Source organism: Molossus molossus, unplaced genomic scaffold (genome assembly GCF_014108415.1).
Source record: "Molossus molossus isolate mMolMol1 unplaced genomic scaffold, mMolMol1.p scaffold_m16_p_4, whole genome shotgun sequence".
Classification (NCBI taxonomy): Eukaryota; Metazoa; Chordata; class Mammalia; order Chiroptera; family Molossidae; genus Molossus; species Molossus molossus.
Genome location: NW_023425377.1, coordinates 62,762,427 through 62,785,868, shown reverse-complemented (window position 1 = coordinate 62,785,868; position 23,442 = coordinate 62,762,427). Strand labels below are relative to the sequence as shown.

The following is a 23,442-nucleotide window of genomic DNA, read 5'->3' as shown; positions in this document are numbered from 1 at the left end:
CACGGGAACCTGCCCGCCGCGGCGCCCTCCCCGCTCTCCGGCCGGCCGACTTCCCACCGCGGCCCCGCGCGGCCCGGCCGGCGGGAGGGCGCCCCCTGCCCGGCCGGGGCGGAGCGGGCCGGGCCCCGCCTCCCTCGCCGCGCCGCGGGCCGCCCCTGCGCCGGAGCGCCGCCGCCCGAGCCGGGGCGGGAGCGAGCGGCCGGGCGCCATCATGCTGAGCCGGCTCGGGGCGCTGCTGCAGGAGGCCGTGGGCGCGGTGAGCGGGGCGCGGGGCGGCGGCGGGGCGGAGCCGGCGGCGGGCGGCGGGCGGCGGGCGGCGGGCGGGCAGCCCCGGGGAGGGACCCCCACGGCCGCAGCGCCCTCCCCGCCCCCCGCGGCCGGCCGCCTTCCCGAGCGCCGCGCTCCCGGGCTGCTCTGCCCCGACTCCGCTCCCAGGCTGCTTCCTGCTTGTCCTGCTCCAGCCTCCCCGGTTCCCAGCTCTCCGGGCCGAGTGCTCCCGAGTCACCCGCCAGTTGCCTCCGAATGCCGGCCCCTCCTCCGGCCCCGGCCCTCCTCCCGCACGCTCCTCGCTTCCCGGTCTCCGGGCTTAAGAGTAGCCGCCCCTCCCGGCCTCGGAGCCCCCAGGCCTGGTTTGGGCCCAGCGTGCCCTCGCCCTCGCCCTCGCCCTCGCCCTCGCCCTCGCCCGGCAGGCCCGGCAGGGGGCAGGGGGAGCGGCCAGCGTGTGTCCCAGGTCACCGGAGCCTTGCTCGGGAGGCCAGCCGTGGTGGGGAGCCTGCCGGCCCCTACATTCCGTCAGCGTTTGTGTTTCTGCGCCTCCGCCTGGAGGTGGAGGCCCCAGCGTGGCCGCCACATTCACTTCATTCAGTAAGATAAGTGCAGTTCAGATGGGTGCAGACGCCTGTACTGCAGCAACCCTGGCCAAGAATCTGCCAGTCAAGTTAGCAGTTCTTTTGTCTCAGCACAAACCCTCTCCTAATTCATCGGTTGAGTGTATCAGATTTTCTCAGGAGAAACAACCTTGGATTCCACTCCTTTCCTCGGGACAGTGCCCTCCTCCTCATATCAGAGCTTATTGTGAATGAGAACAGCCTCAGCCTTAAGGAACTTGTCAAGAAGGTGAAGAGCTTCGGCCCCCTCCTGTCCCCAGCCTTGCCCTCCCCAGATGCCCAGGGGCCTCAGGGATCCCACCTGATTCCATCTAAGCTCTCCTTCCCTTCCTCCCTGTCCCGTTACAACAGCTGTCATCTTAGAAAGTGATCCGACCAACTGTTTCACACCTCTCAAGGACAGCTCCATGCAAGGGGGCAGACAGACAAGACCTTGGCCCTAAGAAGTGAATTTCTCATGCCTCCTGTATGAGGATTTCAGTGTCAGAAGCTGGAGGAAATATTGATGGTCAAGGGGAGATAGTTTGAGGCGGGTGATCTTCTTAGGTCTCATCAGTGTACAGCCTCTAGTCCATGCCCTAGGAGTTGGGCCCTGTGTGACCATCAGGAGAGATGGGAGCCCCTCTTTCCCCCTGCACTCCTACATCTTGCCCATAGGTCTTCCCTGGGCCTGGATCATCAGGTTAAGGCCCAGCAAGTTGTTTGGCTCCTTTTAAGGAGGAAGCATGCTGCTCTTTCCTGCCCTCATCTGACAAAATAGAATAGCAGTCTTACCTAGAAAAAGAAATCACCTGATACTATTTCTTTGGTATAGCATTAACATAGCTGACAATAGTCTTAGGTAAAGAGTATCCCCCTGTTTTCTTCTCTCTAAATTGACTTTAGCTAACCTGCATTCTCCTATTTCTGTTTTTCTTACTGGATTATTATTATTTAGTTAGTTAGTTAGTTTTTGTTTAAGCCAGTACAAGGTTTTCAGAGACTTCTGAAATAATTGTAGTGTTAGTCAAGGGTCAGAAGGCATTCCAAGAGACAAGGAACTATGGAACAGTGTCTTAAGGAGCTTGCTGAGCTATTTTGTAAATATTAATGAGTAGTTACTACATGTGTGCCCTTTTAGGGGCAGACAGATTCTGAAACACAGAATCCTGACCCCCAGGATGCTAACAGTCTAGTAGAAAAGATGACTGCTAACCCAACAAGAATAGTATCACATAGAATGTGATAAGATGTGGTCATACACACTATGTTTGGAATGGCTGTGGGAGATATCACTGGTAAAAAAGGCTGTGGTCCCCACAACTGATTTTAAAGAAGGCAAGATGCCCTGGCCGGTTTGGCTCAGCGGTCAGAGTGTCGGCCCGCTGACCCAAGAGTCCCAGGTTCGGTTCCCACTAAGGGCACGTACCTCGGTTAGAGTTTGTCCCTGGCCCCGGTTGGGGTTGTGTAGATGGCAGCCAGTCCATGTGTCTCTCACATCGATGTTTCTCCCGCCCCTCCCCGCCCTCTCCTGCTCTATCTGAAGATAAATGCAGGGAAAAAAAAAAATGTCCTCGGGTGAGGATAAAGAAGGAAAGATTGGGCAGCCAAGGCAGGGGGGGTGTATCAAGGCCTCAGCTTCAGTGTTACTGCTCCCTCCACCTCTCCTAGAGTCTTCAGAGCACTCTGATTGCCTTTGTTTCCTACACACAACTGCCAGATTCTTCCTTAAACACTGTTCAGAAGATGTCACTGACCTGCTCCCCATTGCCTGCAACTGTATATATCCGGACTTCTTGGCCTGGCATTCAAAGCTCCGTAACCTCATCAATCCATCCTTGCCCCAGATACACTGTGCAGAGTACCTTCTGCAGGAAATGCCTTTTCTTCATCCCTGATTGTTGAAATCTAACCCAGTTCAAGTTTTGGTCCTGTGTGACCTCAGCCTTCTCTGTTCCAGCCTGTTGGAAGTGACTCCTCTTTTCCCAGAGGTCACGTTCCACCTCTCCTGTGTTCTCATCTCACTCTGCTTCCTGTGGCTGAGTTATTCACTGTGGCTTTATATTCTCTTCTCTGTGGCACTGGAAATTAGACATCCTGTATTGCCTGTGACATCTAGCACAGTGTTGTTTAGGTAGCAGGCACTCGGAAAATACTTCCAGAATAGATTAAAGGAGGAGATATGGTCCTGGAGGGTTTGGCTTAGGTTCTGTTCCTGGTCAAGGGCACGTACCTGGGTTGTAAGTTCAATCCTTAACCCCAGTCGGGGTCATGTGGGAGCCAACCAATCAATGTATCTCTCTCACATTGATGTTTTTCTCTCTCTTTCCTTCCCTCGCTTCCACTTTATCTAAAAAAACCAATGGAAAAATATCCTCGGTGAGGATTAACAATATATATATATATATATAGAGAGAGAGAGAGAGAGAGAGAGATACATAGTTCTGTGGTGCAGTAAAGCATGAGGTTAGAGGGTGTTGCATCCAGGAACTCAGGACTTTGTGGAGGTGGTGGCCCTCAGCAGGACCTCACTGGGGACTGTTAGGATCTGGCCTCCTGAGCAGAGGAGTGGCCTGAGCTAAGATCTAGAGTAGAAGTGAACACCTTTGGAGAGGGACTGCCTGATTATGTATTTTTCTCCTGCAAACATTCACTCTGCAATGAAAGAGAAGAAATGCCCTTTTTTGGGAAAAGTTTTCAGGGAAAGTGGTTATTGTTATTACAGTTTTAGCCGGGCCGTGGAGATAGAGCACTGGAAAGGGAGTGGTTTAGGGCTAGCAGAGTCAGAATTCCCCATGGCCAATAGAAGGAGCTGCAGGCGAGGAAGGGAGCAGAGCTAGCTAAGGGAGAGTTTGGGCTGCACAATCTGCGACCTTGGGCAAGAGCTGCACGTACATTATAAGTAAGGCACTTTCTTAATATTATGCTAATGTTGCCCATCTGGCTGGACTGAGCCTGTTGTGGCTTTGAACACAGCTTTTCACAGACTCTCAGATTCAGAGGGACCCGAAAACTTTCTTTCACATATGTTCCATCCCTGTCATTTTGCTTCTGTTGTCTTGGGAGTGCTCTCCTGTTTTCCTCTGTGTATCTGTAGTATAACCGTGTTGTACTGAAATACTCTGTTTCTGTGTCTGTTTCCCCACCAACATCCTTAGCCCCTCTGAGACAAGGACTGTGGAATCATGACATGTGGCAGGAGTATAGCATTTCCAGCAGGGCAGGGTCTGGGGAGAGGTGCCAGGAGATTGTCGGTGACAGTTTGGATGTGTCCAGGAGATAACGTGTTACTGTTCCTTTTGAGAACCCAGGGTCACAGTGCCTCCCTCCCTCCAGGTCCTAGCACTGACCTCGTAGTTCCTGCGACCGTTGGTGGTGTTGGAGCCGGTGGTCACACAGCTTACGTGTCTGCTCTCTCTGCAGTGGGAGCCCACCCTTGACCTTCTGGAGGCGTTCATTGAGCACTGGAAGGGCATCACGCACTACTACATCGAAAGCACAAGTGAGGCCTGGTCTCCCCTTCGGGGAACTGGGAGGAAAGTATGGGCAGAGTCACCATGCAGCTCAGAGATGCAGGTGTCCTAGGGAAGGTGCCATCTGCTGCCCAGGAGTTGAGAGAGTGGGCGCTGGCCCCACTCCGACCCTTTGGGAGAGGAGCTGTGTGAGGTGGGAGTGAGGACTGCAAGGCCGAGGTTGAGCTCCACTCCCCGAGCTTCCCGCTGGGTAGAGTAGCTAGGCCTTCAGTCTTTAAGTGCCTGTGTCCAGGGCTTATTGATTAAAAGAAAAGAAATTGAATAAATCTCTCTTTTCCCTGAGTCAACTAAGAGGGGTAGGAGAAGAACAAAAACCCAGGCATGTAGAACTGTCTGGTCCTTCTCCCCACACTAACACAACAGGGAACCAAAGCCTTGTGGCTTCTGGGCCCATCAGGCTTGCTCACTGGGAGGCGGAATTGATTGGTTGCTTTGTGGTCAGTGTGCTGGCATTGGTGGGTGCACACTCTTTGCCAGGTAACCCTGTCCTGCATCCCTAGCTTCCACCTCCTGGAGTTCAGACCGGATTCGATTCCAGCCTATACCTTTCCTGAAGGCTTTATTTCCAGCCTGAGCTAGCCCAAGAAATTAGAAAGTATCCTTGGACACTGGGAGGGACCCTCTGAACGCTCTGTGGACATTTGGACCAGGTCACTCTTTGTTGTAGGGGTGTGGGAGTGCACTGTAGTATATTTAACCACAACTCTGGCCTCTACCCATCAGAGGCCAGTACCCTCCCTTCTCATGTGACAACCATAAATGTCTCTCCAGAGATTACCAAATATCCCCTGGGGGCAGGGGCAGCAAAATTGCCCCCATTTGAGAATAACAACTTTAGACTGATAATTTCTCTTTTTCTTTCGATTGAAATATAATTGACATATAACATTATATTAGCTTCAGTTATACAACAGATTGATTCAATAGAGGGATAGATTGGGAAATGATCATAATAAGTCTAGTTAACATCCACACAGTTACAATTTTTTTTTAAATCTTCACCAAAGGATATTTTCTATTTATCTTCAGATAGAGTGTGAGGAAGAGAGAGAAACCTTGATATAAGAGGGACACATCGACAGGTTGCATCCCACACAACTCTGACCAGGGCCAGGGACGAACTGCAACCAAGGTATATGCCCTAGGCCGGAATCAAACCTGAGACTCATTGGTCCGTGGGCTGATGCTCTAACCACTGAGCCAAACTGGCCAGGGCCACAGTTACAATTTTTTTCTTGTGATAAGGACTTTTACAATCCCTCTTAGCAACTTTTTCTTTTATTTTAAGTGTTTTTGTTTTTTTATTGATTTTTAGAGAGAGAGAGAGAACATCAATTGGCTGCCTCCTGCATGCCCCACACTGGGGATTTGGCCCACAACCTGGGCATGTGCCCTGACTGGGAATCGAGCCAGCGACCTCTTTGGTGCATGGGTCGATGCTCAACCACTGAGCCACACCGGCTGGGCTCTCTTAGCAACTTTCAATTATACAATATTTATAACAGTATTGTTAACAATAGTCACCATGCTGTACATTACATACCCCAGGACTGATTTTATAACTGCAAGTTCATACCTTTTAGACTGAAGATCTCTTGACAGAGAGCCCCAACTTGCCAGGAGAGTAGTAAGGGATCCAGAACCGACTTGGGTCTTTGTGGGGCTTCGCCTGGTCCCAGTCCACTAATTTCCGTAACAGTCCCAATACTAGAGGTGTGGGAGTGGGTGAGGCGGCTGCCTTGCTCAAGAGCCTGTGCTTTCAAGAAAAGCTAGAAGATGCTCCAAGCCAGTCCCAAAGTACCCAAACTCTCTTTTAAAAAACACTGTACCCTCTGCAGCTCTGACTAAGAAAGCCACACTATCAAGCTTCTCCATCAGGTCCTGTGCATGGTATAGCAGGTTTGAGTCTGAACCCATGGTCCTGCATGGGTTTCTTTTTTTTCTGCTTTTTAAAAAATAGCCCTGGCCAGTTTGGCTCAGCGGTTAGAGTGTCGGCCTGTGGTCCGGAGAGACCCGGGTTCGGTTCCCGCTAAGGGCACGTACTTTGGTTGCAGTTTGTCCCCGGCCCTGGTTGGTTGTGCGGGTGGCAGCCACTCGATGTGTCCCTTCGCGTCAATGTTTCTCTCTCTCTCTCCCTCCCACTCTATCTGTACAAAAAATGGAAAAATATCCTCGGGTGAGGATAAAAAATAAAAAAAAAAATAGAGTATTGCCCAGCTGGTGTGGCTCAGTGGTTGAGCATGGAGCCATGCACTAAGAAGTAGCTGGTTCGATTCCTGGTCAGGATACATGCCCAGGTTGTGGGCCAAATCCCCAGTTGGGGGCATGTAGGAGGCAGCCAATCGATGTTCTCTCATCAGTGTTTCTCTCTCTCTCTCCTCCTCCCTTCCTCTCTCTCTAAAACCAATGAAGAAAAAAATAAATAAATTTACTAATTAACAATAAGTAATAGAGTATTGCCTTCTGTGAGTGTAAAGGAGACATAAACAGGCCTCAAGAGATGATCTGTTGGGACACTGCTAGAAGACAGTTCCTAAAATATATGCCAGAGACCCCTGAGCCCACAGCTTCTAGCTCAGGCACAGAGCTGGCCTACAGCCCTAGCAGAGAGCCTCTGTGAGCCCTGGGGTTTGGAGACAGAACTGATGCTCTTCTCGCTGATGAAAGGCAGGGGCACGTGCACATTTTTAGAGTTGAATCCTGGGCCTCAGTCTGGAAGGTCCTTTGTGATTTTAAATATGGGGCATGAACTGGAAACGTCCATTTCCTCTGGCCTTTATTTGAAGCAGCTGTTAACCTGGCCTCTCCAGGTTGCCCTCAGCCACCCCCTCCCCCTAGCCCCTTGGGCTTGACCCCATGGAGCCAGGGCGCTCATCTTCTCCCCACTCACCCTTTTTCCTGAATCTCGAGCAGATGAAAACACCCCGGTCAAGGAGACGGATATTCCCTGGCGGCTGAAGCAGATGCTGGACATCCTGGTGTATGAGGAGAGGCAGCAGGCAGCGGGCGAGGCTGGGCCCTGCCTCGAGTACCTGCTGCAGCACAAGATCCTGGAGACCCTGTGCACGCTGGGCAAGGCCGAGGTGTGTGGGCCCAGGCTCTTCCCCTGTGCTCCCCATTCCCGAACTGGTGGGGCACTGAGGCCCGCTCGTGTAGCATAGCCGCCACCTCCCCCTGCTCATCTGTTTTGCTGTGGTTGAGGTGGAGGAAAGGCTCCCTGTTATTCAGTCAGTTATTCATTCAGCAAAGATGTGCTGAAGGCCGGCTGTGTGTGTTAGGCTATGTCCTAGGTGCTGGGGACATAGTGATTAAGACAAAGGAGCCCACACGTGTGCTCAGTGATGACAAGGTTATGGAGACAAGTGGAGTGGGAAGGGGGCTGGCAGTGCAGAGGAGGCCAGTTTCAACAGTGAGGGGAGGAGGCTTGCAGAGAAGGCACCCCCGGGCAGTGAGGGAGAGGAGTTGCACAGGGGGCTGTGCGCGGGTGGGGGCATGCTCCCTCTCCTGACAGGACTCTGCTCCCTGGCCATCAGTGCCCCCCAGGCATGCGGCAGCAGGTGTTCCAGTTCTTCAGCAAGGTGCTGGCCCAGGTTCAGCACCCTCTCCTGCATTACCTCAATGTCCACAGGCCTGTACAGGTGAGGGGCCAAGTAGCCAAGGGTGTCTGGGGGTACAGCCCCCTTTCTTCCCTGCCACCCGTTACCCTCTGTTTCTGTCCTCCCTTTCTAGAAACTTCTTCGGCTTGGTGGGGTTCCTGGATCCCTTACAGAAAAGGAAGAGGTGCAGTTCACCACTGTCCTGTGCTCTAAGATCCAGCAGGACCCAGCCCTACTCACCTACATCCTGGAAGTGAGCGTCTCTGGTGAACAGAAGGGGAAGGTCCCAGACCCCAGTCCCATGGTGGCACTCCAGGCAGCTTCCCCTCCAGCTCCATGCTGGGGCCCTAACAGTCAGCACACCCTGTGTCCCCAAGTGGGCAGCCTGGGGAGTGGTCTCTACTGCGACCTGGCCTCACCTAGCCTCCTTTGCAGGGTAAAAAGACTGTCACTAGGAAGAAAGCATCCAAAGAACCCACCGCCCTGCCTAGAGAGATGTCCAATGTCGAGGACAAGGAGCACCCCCACAGCAAGGCTCCTGACAGGGGTCCCTGTGGGGCCCAGGCCTTGACCCTCCAGCTGCCTACTGAAACCCCGGAGCCCGATGGAGGGACTGGGGAGAGCAACCTGATCACCTCCCTGATTGGCTTGTGCAAGAGCAAGGTGCTAGATGCAGAGAGGGCATGTGCCGGGAAGGGTGAATTGCTGGGAGGACACTTGGGGGCTCAGGTGCATGTCCTGAAGTTGTATCCCTATCTCCTAGAAAGGTCGTGTGGCCCTGAAGGCCCAGGAGAACCTGCTGCTCCTTGTTAGCGTGGCCCCCCAGGCAGCCGCCACCTACCTGGTGCAGAGCAGCCCCTTTTGCCCTGCAATTGTCAAGCACCTTTGCCAGCTGTACCAGTCCATGCCCACCTTCCTGGACCCTGCAGACATTGCTGCTTTAGAGGGCATCAGCTGGAGGTAGGCGCTTGGCCAGGTAGGGGGCTGCATCTTCAGTGCTGGAAGCCCTGCCTATCCTCTGCTAGCCCGGTCCTCCTGTTCTCCAGGAGGGATGGGGACCCCTGCTGGCTACCGTCTTCCCAAGGTTACAGCCATCCTGAGGGCCTTCTCACCCTCCAAGGAAGCACCACTTATGCTTCTGTCCTCAGAGCCCCCTGTAGAACTGACCAGCCCACCCTATGCCCCTACCCACCTCTCCGCCCTAGCAACAGAAGTTCCAGGGCAAGGGGAGAAAGGGCCCAGCTTCCCTCTGGAACAGAGCGGAGGCAGGCCTCACAGCTCCTCCCTCACTCTCCCGCAGGTTACCCAGTGCCCCATCTGATGAGGCTTCCTTCCTGGGCAAGGAGGCCTTGGCTGCCTTTCTGGGCTGGTTTGATTACTGCGACCACCTTGTCGCCGAGGCACACACGGTGAGAGGGGCAGGATGTTCCCTGCTTCACACCACTGTCTTCTCTGTCTCCACCTGGAGGACTGAGTGGATCTGCTGAGCTGGGCAGGGCCCAGGTTGGCAGTGACCCTCTGTGTTGTGTTGCATGCTGTGCTAGGACAGTTATTTTTGGTAGAAAACTGTCAACGGAGGTGAACGTGTTTAAGACATGCTTTCTGGTGCCCAGGTGGTTGCAGATGCCTTGGCAAAGGCTGTGGCTGAGAGGTTGTTTGTGGAGATTCTTCAGCCACAGCTCCTACACGTGTAAGTCTATGTCCAGCCCCCTCAGATGTGGCCATGGTGTGGATTGAACCACCCACCACACTTGCCCCTCTCTGTCCTTATAGCCAGGGACCTCCTTAGCCAGAGTCACATGAGTCTGTGGGCTCCATTGGTTCATTTTGGCCAGGCTTGTCCCGGACACATGTGGCTCAGAGCCACAGTGGGCTAGCAAAGGCCTACGCCCTGGGACTCCATGACCTCAGAAGGGATGGGAGTGAGCAGAGAGACACTAGCTGGAGATACAAGGAAACCAGAAAAGGGTTCTGCCGCCCTCCCACTCCCTGTCCCTCTGACTTCCCCTCCCCTGTCTGGCTCAATGTTCTGTCCACATAGGTCCGAGCAGAGTGTCCTGACCTCCACCGCCCTGCTGACGGCCCTGCTGCGTCAGCTCCGCTCCTCTGCGCTGCTTCAAGAGGCCATGGCCTTCCTCCTGGGCACAGAGCAGAGGCCTGCAGCCCCCGAGGACAGCCCCTGCACCCTGTGTGCTCACCTCATCAAGCACTGTGACCACCTCTCTGATGAGGTGAGGTGGGACAGCCCTCATCCCCACTCACTCCCTCCCTACCCCTGGGGTTTCCTGAGGTTCCCATTTTCATTAACGTCCAGGCTCTGCCTTTGAGACGCTGGGCCCTCCCTGTGAAGACAAACAGTGCTGCGGTGACTGGCAGCTGACGGCCTTCGTCACAGTGTGGTTTTCTGTGATCACACACTTGTGATGGCACTTTCTATTTTGCACACTGCTTTTATATTCGCTGGACCTGTTTGAGGCTTCCAGCCATCCACTGAGGTCTGCGAGGCCAGCATTCCATTTTTTGGACATAGAAACTGAGGCACAAAAAAGCCAATTTTCTTGTGTGTTATTGTACATCAAATTAATAACAGAACCAAGACCAGCCAGACTTCCAGTTCCCAGGCCACCACCCATCCACTCCCCCCAAAACCTGCCAGGGAGAGGGTACCCCATTCTAGGGGCACTTTTCTTTTCTGGGTGAGCCAACTCCCAGGCACACCCAGAAGCCTGGCAGGAAGGGGTGTCCTGCTGACCCCTTCTTGCCCCAGATCAGCATTGCTACTCTGCGGCTGTTTGAGGAGCTCCTCCAGAAGCCCCATGAGCAGGTTGTCCGAAGACTGATCCTGTGCCACCTCGAGGGCCGCCCCTACGTGGCCCGGGGCTCCCAGGAGCCCGAGAGCTATGAGGACACCCTGTAAGTGAAACTCGGTGCCTCTGGGAGGCCCAGGCCCCGCCTCAGCATCCCCACACTCTTTTGTTGGTTCACTGGTGCCACACGTGTGTACTCTGGCCACAGAGACCTAGAGGAGGACCCCTACTTCACAGACGGCCTCCTTGATGCCGGCTTTCAGACCTCTGCCAAGCCCCCTCGAGCCCCTGCCACCAACTCGGATGGCAAAACAGCAGTGACTGAAATTGTCAACAGGTAGGGGCAGGTCAGGAAGTCGGAGCCACTTGAGTTTGTTCTGTCTGTGGCCATGCCCCAGATGTGGGAGCAGCCCGGGAGGGGAAGGAGGAGATGGAGCCGGGTGAGCTAGGCACCAGTTGGGCTCCTGTCTCTCAGCTTCCTGTGCCTGGTTCCTGAGGAAGCCAAGACCTCAGCCTTCCTGGAAGAGACTGGATATGACACCTATGTCCACGATGCTTATGGACTGGTGAGTATGGAGGCCTCTGCCGGCGCCCACTTCTCACCCCTCCAAGCTGTGGGGTTAATAACTCCATCTTCTCCCTCTGTGAGCTCTGAGCCCACCTTCCTGTGTGGCCTCCTCTGTGTGCTGGGGCCTCTTGACATGGGCTTCCTCCTCTCAGCTCTCCTTCCTGTTCCAGTTCCAGGAATGCAGCTCCCGGGTCGCCCCCTGGGGCTGGCCCCTGGCTCTCACACCTCTGGACCCCCATGAGCCCGAGCAGCCTTTCTTCGAGGGGCACTTCCTCCGAATGCTGTTTGACCGCATGTCCCGGATTTTGGAACAGGTAGCCAACAGGACTGGGCCCCAGCCAGAGGGCAGGGGCCCGCAGGTGGGTGGCTCTGAAGTCCTTCGGGAAAGCAGGGCCTGACCACGGGGGTCAAGTCATCTTCGGTTCTTCAGCCCCACACTCCCCACTCCCCCACCTTTCCCCAGGCGGGAAGCCCTGTCTCGCCTCTGCTCCACACGCCCTAACATGTTCTGGCCCTCAGCCCCAGGGATTCATGACACACACATCATGTGAGTCTCCCACCCCCGCACACGTTCACACTGGCCAGGCGCCTTTCTGGGGGAGTGCAGAAATGCTCACCACCCCGACAAACCTTGGTTTGTCCACTGTGTTCCTGCAGCCATACAACCTGAATTTGCAAGTGACCTCTGTCCTGTCCCGGCTCGCCCTCTTTCCCCATCCCCTTATCCATGAGTACTTCCTGGACCCCTACATCAACCTGGCCCCTGGCTGCAGGAGCCTGTTCTCTGTGCTTGTCCGGGTAAGGATACCTGGGAGTGTGTCCGCAGTGGGCAGGAAGGGAGGGGAACGGGGCTGGGGCTGCAGGTGTGGGGACCCTAGCCAGTGCCAGGACAAAGCACAGGTACCACCCACCATGGTGCAGCACAGCCATGGGACCTCACTTGAGTGTCACTGGTCCCCACTTCAGTCCTCACTCGTTCCTATTCTAGGTAATTGGGGACTTGATGCAGAGAATTCAGAGGGTACCCCAGTTCCCCGGCAAACTGCTCCTAGTGCGCAAGCAGCTGATGGGTCATATTCCTGGGGAGCAGTAAGTAACTGAGAGAAGCGGGTACCTGGGGAAAAGCCCTGGGTGGGAGGGCGGAGTGCTTCAGGGTGGGGAGGTGCCAGGCCTTGGCGTGTAGGGCCCATTGCTGAGCTCTGTCCTTATTCAGAGGGGTCTGCGACGGGATTATGCTTTGGGTCACTGGGATGTCACACTGGGGCACACCCACTACCCTCCCGCCATGACTCTCTGCTCTTCCCCTCAGGCTGGACCACCAGACCCTCCTCCAGGGCGTGGTAGTTCTGGAGGAATTCTGCAAGGAACTGGCTGCCATTGCTTTTGTCAAGTTCCCCCCACAGGGTCCTCACCTGCACCTCTCCCCACCCCCAGAAGGGCATGTCTGAGCCAGGAGCATGACGGGAGGGGAGGATCCTGTCCTCACCTCTGCCCAGAAGCTGCCTCCCCTCCCGCCTGGCACAGCCGCCACTACTCTTCTCCCAGGCAGGAGCTTGGCGCCGGCTCCTCTGTATGCAGGGACCTCTGCCTCTGGAGGCCTGAGCTTCAACTCCCAGGTTACCTCAAAGAGGCTGGCTTGTTGGCGACACTGGGCCGGGCTTCAGGAAGTGGGTCTCCAAGGTACCAGAGGCCAAGGAGCAAAAGAGGTGGCCTCCTGGGCAGCATGGTGTCCTTGAGGCCTTCTCAGGGGAGTTGGTGATGGCTAGGTGAGCATCAGAACCCAGACCCTCCTGTGTTCTGTGCCTGTCACCTGCCTCCACAGGTCATTTGTGACCGGGGCCAAGACCTGTGACCCATTCCAGGTGGGCACAGAGTGAGCTGGCAGTTGCAAGGGCTGGTCAGGACTGGAGGTCAGAAAGATGAGGGGTTGGGAGCCCTGTCTCTGTCCCACTAGGTTCCATAGATTCTAAGACTTGACATTACTTTTCTCCTGCCTTCTTGACTTGACCCTTGTGAAAGGGGCAGTGGATGGCAGGGGTAGGCCGCCCTTCTTGCCTGGCCCTCCTGGAGACTGTTGCAAAATCCCCAACCGCCTCATGGCAAATGGCCAAAGCATGCTCCGCACCCAGGCGGGGGCGGCTGCTAATGAGAACCTTGATGCAGCTCCACCAGGGCGGGAGAGGGCCTGAGGAGCCGGGGGCTGGGTGCCAGGCTCCAGCTCCAGCTCCAGCTGGTTTCTCTCTGGCGCCTTCTGAATCAGTCTCAGCAGGTCCACAACACCTGGGCAGAGGGGCTCGAGACCGGAGGAGGCCAGGCCCAGCCCAGTGTTCTCAATGGAATGCTCTTTTAGGGAACAAGGAGCTCGGTACAGATGAGGCCAGGATGCCCACCTGACTGCAGGCCCCCCAGGCCTGGCAGGGTGGGGCTGGGGTATAGGTACTAGCCCTGGTGCTCTTCTCCCTGCATGCCCTCTGAGGCTGGGGCTGCCACCCCACCCGACCCAAATCTGTCTGGACCTGCAGGAACACACAGGCGGCGCCAGGCATTACCTCACAGCAGGACTGCAGTTGCTGGCTTGGCTCCTGGGCAAGGAGGAGCAGGCCAGAGCCCCTTTTGCTTCCTTTTCCTGCCCATGCTGCTTCTAGAAGCCAGCTGCAGGTTGCCAAGAGGTGACATGAAAGAGGAGGAAACTCAGTGACCTCTGCCTCTCCCACATTTCTCCAAGCTGGGGAGGACTGACCTGCTGTGCTGAAGGACACCGGGCATGTGCCTGCGAGTGTGTGCACATGGGTGTTGGTGTGGGATGGGAGCAAGCTCGGTGGGCAAACTGGGTCTGTACTCTTTGATTTTGAAAATGTTCAAGCATCCAGGAGTCATAAACACTCCCCTCCTTGATGCGCTTTGGCCGTTCTCATGGTGCCCCCACCCTCACCCCCACCCCCGGACACCACGGCAATAAATGGTGTGGTTGCGTGGACACAGCTGCCCTGTTCTCCACCCTTTGCGTCCTTCTGCCCAGGGCTCCACTGCTAATTTGGGCCCATCTTCCTCCCCAAGTAAGACACATTAAGTTCCTTTTTCAGCACCAGAGCGGAGAGGGGGGTGGTGGTAAACAGGCTCTGGCAGTGCAAATCTGATGTTCCTCAATGCCTGCCAGGAGCAGCCGCTTTTGGCCAGGCAACACTGTTTCTGCTCAGCTTGCCCACAGCCGAAGGCTAGCGAGCCTCGGGACACCGTGATGGGGCAGGCCATCCGCAGCATCTGTGTGCAGGGCTCACTGGAGGTGCTTAGGCTGTGAGTTGTAGGACTGCCGCCTTAGTGGTGAACAGTGAGCCTGCTTATTTAGAAATCTTGTCCCTAGTCCTGGCCGGTTTGGCTCAACGGTTAGAGCATCGGCCTGCGGACCAGAGAGTCCTGGGTTCGGTTCCCACTAAGGGTACTTCGGTTGCGGTTTGTCCCTGGCCCTAGTTGGGGTCGTGTGGGAGGCAACCATTCGATGTGTCGCTTTCACATTGATGTTTCTCTCTCTCCCTCCCTCCCTATCTGAAGATAAATGCAAAAATGTACTCAGGTGAGGACAAAAAAAAAAAGAAATCTTGTCCCTCAATGTCCGTGTGTGGATCCTGTGAGGGAATCCCAAGAGTGCGCCAGGGCAGGGCTAGCTGAGGGCTGGTCAATGGTTCTCACCTGTGTATGTTAGAATCACCTGGGTGGCTTTTTAAAATACCAGTGCCCCAACCCCACCCTCTGTGAGATCAATCAGTATCTCTGGGGGTGGCCCAGAATTGTTTTTAAGGCTCTCCAGGTGATTCTAATAGGCACCCACAGTTGAAAACTACCATAGACTAAATAATGGGGGCAAAGATCATTGCCCTTTGATGTGGATATGGACTGGTGGGTCCTTCAGACAGAGAAAACAGTGAAACAGTTTGGTTCTATCATTTGGGAGATACTGGTGCTCAGATGGGGCAGGATTCCTACCATAGCCCAGAGGCCAGAAAGAAAGACAAGATGGCCAAGGGAGGCAGGGCGGCAGCTGGGGAGGGCCTTTGGGGTTCCCCTGGGCCTTCACTTCAGGGTAGTAATGAATGCAGTTACGCCCTGGCCGGTTTGGCTCAGTGGTTAGAGCGTCAGCCTGTGGTCCAGAGAGCCCGGGTTTGGTTCCCGCTAAGGTCATGTACCTCGGTTGCAGTTTGTCCCCGGCCCTGGTTGGGTCGTGTGGGTGGCAGCCACTTGATGTGTCCCTTTCACATCGATGTTTCTCTCTCTCTCCCTTCCACCCTATCTGAGCAAAAAATGAAAAAATGTCCTCTGGTGAGGAAAAAAAGAAGTGCAGTTACTTCGGAATTCCCAGCTCAGAATCAGGGATCTGGACTTGAGATGCAGTGAGGAGCACACAATACATCTTCCTTTGTCCATTTCTTTTGGTTTTCCTTTAAGTTTTAGTAAAGTTCTTTCTTTAAACAATTCCTACCATGGTTCAGCTGGGCTAAGGGGAAATGAAGAAAGGATTTTGGTTTGGTCCGGGCTGGAGTTATAAAAAGGCAGGGGCCAGAGCCAGGGGACCAGCAAAGTGACTGGGGAAGGATCAGCTGAAGGAGAAGGAAACCCGGGCAGGGGCAGCTCTTGACTCCTCACCTACCAGAAGTTTGCCAGGCATTCTCACTGCTCAAAACTTGTAGGGACGTATGTGGTCACATCCTACCCTGGCAGGCAAGATGAAGTAGACAGCAGGAAGCCTGCCTGCTGTCCCCCCATCCCCTCTGGCTCCCAGCACCCAGCAGGCTGGCCCCGGCAGTGTCAGTTTGCTGTCTGGGAGGACCTGGGTTGGCTGCTGGTGGGACAAGGGGAGGAGCTTCTCTTCTGAGGACAGTCCAGCTTCCTGCTCACTTCCTCCCCACAGACACATGTAGGTGAGAAGGCAAAGTAAGCAATACCTATTTATTCAGCAAGGGGTCCATTCTTCTGTAGTGACACCCGCCCCCCTCCATATTCTTAGTGCCTGAGAATCTGGTGCAGAAAATAAAAAGATGCTGTCTCTGGGTCAGAAAGTTTTCACATCCCCCTTAGTGAGCAGTGCCCTCATTTTGCCTCCAGGCAGCTGGGTCCTTGAGCTCTGGCCTCCTTGCTTGGTTAAAGGCGCTGTCCCTTCTGGTGCAATGTAGTGTCCTGCTCTGCGGTGAGAGATAAAAGTCCCTCTGAGAAGCAGGAAAACTGTTCTGCTTCCAATACAACAGGATCCCTGATGCCAAACTCCTGCCTCCCTAAGAGGGAGGTGAAACCATGGTGGAAGCAGCACAGATGGCAGCTCCTTGTCCACTCGTGGCACCTTTCTATCTATTCACTGGGACAACAGATGATTCCTGAAGCCTCTGTAAGAGCTGGCTTTGCAGGTCTTCTTCCACCTTCCACCAAAAGAAGTTCTCACTCCAAACCTTTGGGGGCTCATTTTGGATACCTGCATTCCGAAAAGTCACTGTTACCAGCACATTGAGGCAGATGCCATCTGTATGGTCTTTACCCAGGTGCTGTAGTCCAAGCAACCCCTTCGTCTCCACTGCCAAGTGGTGCAGAGTCAGACACTCCTGTAGCAGTCGCAAGATGGCCATCTTGATGCCACCCCTCTGCTCCATGGGGGTGAAACCACAAGCAGTGATGGGCAAGTGAGGCACCCCCATTGTGCTCACCAACACCCACACCGTCTGGACACTGGTAAAAGTGGCCACCAGCCGCTGACAGACAAGACTGCAGGGAAGCTCTTGAGGCAGAATGAGAGGGTGCCTGGCCTGCTGGCGGTACCGGGCAGCCAGCTCAACCAGGTGCAGGATATCATGGGCTCGCAGAGGAGTGGGCAAGGAGGTTCGCGGGTACCAGCCAGCCTGCAGGGACTCTGCATCTGCCTCCTTGGAAGTCTTGAGAACTCCACCTGGGGGAGACGAGGGGGATGGGGTGAGGGAAAGGGTCTGTGCTGAGAGAAGTGTTAGGCCTGGCAGAGTCAACAACCTCCAAGGCATTCTAACCCTGACACCCAGGCTGGAATATGGAGATGCCAGGCTTGTACCACCCAGAATAGGGGCTCACCTCACCAAACGACGAGCTGGGGGAAAGGTGTCAACTGCTCCCTGCCCACATTGCCACCAGATGTGCTGTACCTGTGGGGTGAGCAAGGAACACGAAGCGGATCCAGGAGGGGCCCCGCTCCTCCACAGACAGCAGTGTCAGAGGCTCACAGTGCAGCCCAGCCTCTTCCTTCACCTCCCGCTGCAACGCCTCCACGATGGTCTCCCCAGGCTCCATTCTCCCCGCGGGCAAGTACCACGACCCATGGCACTCTTTCTTGGCCTCCTGGATCAGTAGCACCTCGTCCTGAGGGGAGAGAAAATCCTCACCCTCACACAGCCAGGCTGGGAGCTACAAAGGAAAGGCACAGCCAGCAGCCTTCCCTTGCCCTGGGGCCGGCTCCTATCTTACACACAGCTGCCCAGTACTCCCTTACTAGTGGACACCCTCAAACTATTGAGCTCTGCTGGGGAATGGCCCTTGTTTGGCTGCCAGCTGCAGCTGTTCCTCTCTGCAGTTTACCCCTTTGCATTCAGACTTCCATTGCAGAAAGGGGTTCAGATTCCTGGGAGCTGCTTCAGGGTCTGGGGAACAGGCCCCATAGTGAAGGCTGCCATGTGTCCTGTACTGTCTGCATTTGTCACTGTATCTCTCACCTCCCCTCTTGGTTCACAAACTGCCGCGGACTGTCCTCACTCTGGAGTCTAGGCTTTAAAACATGCCCCCACCCCCAGCCCATACAACTCCTACCTATGGCCTTAGCCCCCTCTAGCTGTTGTCACAGCAACTTGTACTGAGATGCACGCAAAAAGGAGCAACACACAAGGGCGAGAACGTCCGTCCGAGTGTAAGCCCTGGTTGTGCCATTACGGGCCGTGGGACCCTGGGGAGGTCTCTGCAGCACCGGACAGATCTTTGAGAGAGCCCACTCCGCCACGGGGGGCACTGTGCTACTTAGATTCAGGGGAAAGTAAGAATGAAATAAGACAGCCCTCCCCACAAGGAACTGAGGCCTACTGGGATGACACAAACAGGCTCCTGGGCTCGGTTTTCTCCTCTGTGCATCTGACAATTGCAGGGTTGGGTGCACAAGGCTCAGATGTCTGTGTGACAGTGCTTTGCAAAACTGGGAAGCCACCCACAAAGAAGCGGTGGCCGCTGGTGGTAGGTTCTCCATCCACACCGGGCTGGCTGCGCGCCCCGGGCCCAGGCGGCGGGCGCTCACCTGCTCGTTGAGGAACACGGCCAGCACCACGTAGCAGACGTTCCTCCGCAGCCTCACCGGTGCCGGCAGCTCCCCAGCCGGCTCCGAGTCACAGCTCTGCACGCACAGCCCCTGACCCCCCAGCACCGCCGCCAGCTCCCTCTCCAGGCTTTCCGAGGCCATCTGGTGCCCTGGGAGGCGGCGGCCTTGGCCTGCAGACCCGATGAGCCAGGTGGGGAGCGACGTAGAGGTCGCCCCGGTGCGTTGCCGGGGCCTTCGTCCCCCACCCCGCGGACTCGCGCCGGGCGTGCTCGCGAACGCGGAAGCGCCGGCCGATCCCCGGTCGCTGATAGGCTGCGCGAACCCGCGGCCTGCCCTGAGTGGCTGGCCGGCGCAGGTCCCCGCGGAGGCGGGGCCAGTCTGTAAGGGGCCAGGCACCCCGCAAGCAGTGCGGCCACCTCCGGGCTTCGGCTTCTCTGTCCTTTTCTCCTCACCCTCTCCTGGTGCCGCTAGCAGCCAGCCTCGCTAATTTCTCCCGCGCGCACAGGTCCGCACCGGTTTTGACGGTTACCTCATCCTGCCTGCAGGCTGCGGAGCGCTACCGTGGCCGGCGACGGTGACGTCACAACAAGCTGAATAACGTCACTGAGGCCTGGGGCCGCGGCTGTAACGCATTGTCCAGCTGTGTCATAGACACCACTACATTGCTCAACACGATCACTTTCCAAATAACCTTTTTTCACCAAAAAACGTACTGAGTGTCACAGTAACAGAGGATATATGCTTTTGCCTTGGAGGACGTTCTTATCTAATTGGAAAGGTAGACTTGGACTTACAGTAAAAAGTCAGCTCGGGGTTATTATAAGCCAAGTACTAAATGATTGGTTTGGGCTGGAGGTGTGACAGCGCTCAGAGGAGAGAGGGAGCAGGACTGGGATGGTCAAGGTGTGTCTGGCAATAGGAAAAGGGGGTTGGGGGCAGGGAGGGGGCCCATGCTGTTTCAGTGCCCTCTCTACCCTGCAGCCTGAGAGCCCTGCTAGAGCAGGGGCCAGGTCCTGCTCCTTCATCTCTGTTGCCCCCACACCCAACTGGCTCAGCCTGCTGCATTGAGAGCAGGGTGTGGGTTTTGGCAAACTCCTCCTTCTCTCCCAGCCTGACCTTTCCTCCTCAGAACTTCCCTTAACCACCTCTCAGGACAGGAAGGCAGGGCCAGCTGGAGTGAAACTGTGAAGCCAGCCAAATCTGGAATCCTCAGTTAGGTCTCTCCTTTCCCTCCTACTGGCTTTGTGCACCTCCCTTTTGGGGGGAGGCGGGGAACAGTCGTTTGGTGGAGCAGACAAAGCATTGGACTTGGAGCCAGGTGCCAGGCCTTTGCTCACTGGCTGGCTCTGTGTCCCTGGATAAGTTGTGAGCCTCAGTTTCCTCATCTGTAGAGTTGGCTCACAACAGCTCTTCCTTCCCAGGGTTCTTGGGAAGGTGAGATGTCATGGGAGGAACTCCATGGCTGTTCAACATAAGTCACTGTCACTAGGCAGCACACCAACTCCTCCCAAGCCCCAGCTGGGCCCTCCTGGCCACAGCACTTACTGCTACAACACAAAGGCCCACTTCCATGAAATGTGCCTCCAGGGCCACCACGGAACTAGACTTTACTCTCAGGAATCCCAGTCACGCCAGATCTGCCTTCTTAGGCTCTTCTCACACACGGAGCTGTGAGATCCCTGGAGGCAGGGCCCTGTATTAGGCTGTGGGGGATTCCCGGTGGGCCCACAATCTTTTGAGGCACTGGTGAACACTGCTGCCCCTAGTCCCAGACCTCTTGCCTCCCAAACAGCTGAACTTGGGCTTGAGAGTCAGGACCCCAGAACTGCAGAGCAATTTATCAACATAGTTTCTGTGTGTGTGTGTGTGTATCCTCCAGTTTTCCCATCTGTGAAGTGGGGACAGCGTTGGTCCCAGACTCCTTTCTGCCTCCTGGGATGATTTGAGAGAGAATGAGGTCATGTCTAGGCAGGACTGTGAGAGCCTCACAGGCCGCCTAAGATAAACACCATAGAGCCTGACTGCCTAGAACAGAAAAGACTGTAACTAACCACGGCTCCACTGCCCCCATTATCACTGGGAAAAGTACTCTACTCCTCTGAAGTGGTCCTAATCACCCCTGTGGTGACGAACACATGAGGCAACATGAAAGTTTGTGCCCTGGCTGGTTTGGATCAGCGGTTAGAGCGTCGGCCCATAGACCAGAGTCCCGGGTTTGGTCCCCACTAAGGGCACGTACCTCAGTTGCAGTTTGTCCCCAGCCCCATTTGGGGTCGTGTGGGTGGCAACCACTCGATGTGTTTCTCTCACATCTATGTTTCTCTCTCTCTCACCGTCCTTTTCTCCCTCCCGCTCTACCTGAAAATAAATGCAAGAAAAAAAAAAAAAGAAAGAAAGCAGCTTGTAAACTGTGAAGGGAGGCACAGGCAAGGCCCTCCAGGGCTTGTACCAGCCTTTCCTGAGAGCTGGGGAAGACAACAGAAAGCGGATTTTCTCAAGGCTTTGGAAGGAAGAGCGCACACCCCAGACTTAGGCAGAAGAGCCACTAAGACAGAATAGGGAAAGCTGAGGCATGTGGGGCCTGAGATAGAAACCTTCAGAACTGGAAACAAAGGAAGGTCTCCATCAAGTTTGCCTTGTGCCCTTCATTTCCAGAGAGGGAAGACCACTGGCAGGAGCCAGTGGCCGTGCAGTGGAGTGGACAAGCGTGTCCACACAGCACAGCGCCCATGAGAGTGACTCTGAGCCAGCCATTCCAGCGCACATGGACCCACATATGTATGTGAGCATGTGTACAGAAAGGTGGTGGAGGCAACCTCAGAGACAGGGATAGGATGGGCAGGCAGGGTGGATCAAGGGCGTCTGCGACACTAGAGCTGATCACATGGCAATAAACCCTGTCCCTTGTCAAAGTAGGAAAGGTAAGGAAGGCAGTAGTCCCAGGTATAGGGACGAAGTCTGGCTTTAGCCTGGGCTTTGCTGCCAGCTTGCTGTGACCTTGGGAGCCTCATTGACCCTCGGGGTCATTTGTAAGATGCAGGCAGGCATAAATGGATCTTGAAACAGAATAGACATTAGTGGAAAATTGGTGAATTCCCATAAAGTCTGTTGCTTAGTTAATAGTGTTGTACGGAAACCAATTTCTTAGTTTTGATCACTGTGCCATGGTTACGTACCATGTTAACATGAGAGGAAGCTGGTTGAAGGGCAACTGGGAACTGTCTGTACTATCTTTGTGACTCAATTGTAAATCCACAATCATTTCAAAATTAAAAGTCTAAAAATAAAAAATGTACTCTATAAAAAAGAGGTAGCATTGAATACACACACCCGGAGTCACTTCTAGCACTGAGGGTGTGCCTCTATGCTGTCTTGGCCAGTGAGAGGGCCTGGAGGTGAAGGTGGACAGTGGGGCTCCGGGAAAAGCAGAGACCCAAAGGGCAGGCCTGGACTGGGGTGGAGGACCAGCTGAGCATCCACGAGGAAGAGGGTCACCGAGTGCCTTAAGTCTCAAAGCCAGTCCCCACCTGGACTGGCTTCATTCCCAGTCCAGTCCTGGGACATTTGGTCTACCTGCTGTTTGCATGGAGTCAGACCCAATATGACCTGGATGATGCTGTGACCCACAGGGGAAGAGGTCTGTGGGGAAGAAAGAGGACCAGTGACCAAGCCATCCCCATCTTCTCAGAAGAAGGACCTTGAATTTGGTGTGCTGGGGTGACATCAGGACAAGGCTATGTAAGGTGAAGTGTAGGTAGGGATGGGTCACTCAGTGCCACTTGAAACATGATCACCTATAAGTGCCTATATTGGAAGGAGGACAGAGAAGACAGCAAAGCCATCTGCAAAGGCCATTAAGCTCTAAGTAAATGAGGCGGCTGGAGTCAGGACACTTAGTTTAAATCCCAATTCTGCCACTAAAATTGCAGTGTGACCTTGGGTGACCCAATTACCCCCAGCCTGCCTGTTTCCTCTTCTGTATAATGGAAATAACATCAACCTCAAAATCATGATAAGGGATTAAGTGAAATCACTTAAATGAAAACAGTGGCACAGTAAAGTGTAAAAGTTTTGTTTTTCTATCACATGAAAATAACGTAGCTTTACAGACAATGAAGAAGCCTAATTTTTTTTTTTTTCTAAATGAGGGATGGTTATATAAATCATGGCAAAGCCACTTAAGGGAATATGAGCAGTCATTAATAATGAAGGCTAGGTAGCGACACAGAAAACAATCACAATAGTGTTTGTTAAAAGAAAGAAACCAAGTAAAAAGCATACCAATTCAACTATGTGTAAAACAGATCCTTGGAGAAAATACTAGAAGGAAATACACCAAAATACTAGTAGTCGTTGGGTTGAGGGTGAGTGGAGGTAGGCTTACAAATGACTTTTCTTATTTTCTAAACGTTTTGAAAGTGTTACATTTATAATAAAAAAAATTTATTTTATTTAAAAAAATTCCCAAACCACTGCAGAACAATTATGTATGACGAGAGGGAGCATGTTGGGGCTGAGATGTATTAGGGCAGGGGAGCGGGCAGAGCCACACCGGAGGGCCCTGGGGTTGGGGAGGGGCTGCCAGCTGTCTCTGGCAGCAGGCCAAGCCCTGGGCAAGGGCTCTCCTGAGCCACACTCCTGAGCTCCAGATCAGATCAGATGGAAGAGATGGGGTAGCCTGGAGTATTCGGGAGGTTTGGGGCTCAAAGCCACTTTGCTGCTGTGTCCCAGGGCTCTGCCTTGCTGTTATCACTGTCGCAAGCATC

General features: G+C 54.6%; 2 protein-coding genes across 3 annotated transcripts; one reads left to right on the top strand and one right to left on the bottom strand.

The window, feature by feature from the left end:
• The first annotated feature begins 206 nt into the window (after window positions 1-206).
• Window positions 207-14,385, top strand: FAM160B2 (family with sequence similarity 160 member B2). 2 transcript variants are annotated; one of them, XM_036241017.1, is made up of 17 exons: window positions 207-256; window positions 4,290-4,368; window positions 7,313-7,482; window positions 7,933-8,037; window positions 8,129-8,248; window positions 8,431-8,658; window positions 8,759-8,955; window positions 9,296-9,404; window positions 9,609-9,685; window positions 10,037-10,226; window positions 10,763-10,908; window positions 11,011-11,139; window positions 11,278-11,368; window positions 11,541-11,684; window positions 12,028-12,168; window positions 12,359-12,459; window positions 12,680-14,385. In XM_036241017.1, the coding sequence occupies exons 1-17, from the start codon at window positions 212-214 to the stop codon at window positions 12,816-12,818; spliced, it is 2,211 nt and encodes a 736-aa protein (XP_036096910.1). In that variant the 5' UTR covers window positions 207-211; the 3' UTR covers window positions 12,819-14,385. The 2 variants fall into 2 exon arrangements, with proteins under 2 accessions (XP_036096910.1, XP_036096911.1); XM_036241018.1 differs by lacking the exons at window positions 12,359-12,459; window positions 12,680-14,385 and adding an exon at window positions 11,834-11,917 and having other exon boundaries at window positions 12,028-12,114.
• Window positions 14,386-16,314: 1,929 nt separating this feature from the next.
• NUDT18 (nudix hydrolase 18) lies at window positions 16,315-18,930 on the bottom strand. The gene is made up of 3 exons (XM_036240650.1): window positions 18,656-18,930; window positions 17,523-17,736; window positions 16,315-17,296 (listed from the first exon to the last, which is right to left on the bottom strand). The coding sequence occupies exons 1-3, from the start codon at window positions 18,815-18,817 to the stop codon at window positions 16,704-16,706; spliced, it is 969 nt and encodes a 322-aa protein (XP_036096543.1). The 5' UTR covers window positions 18,818-18,930; the 3' UTR covers window positions 16,315-16,703.
• Between the last annotated feature and the right edge of the window lie 4,512 nt (window positions 18,931-23,442).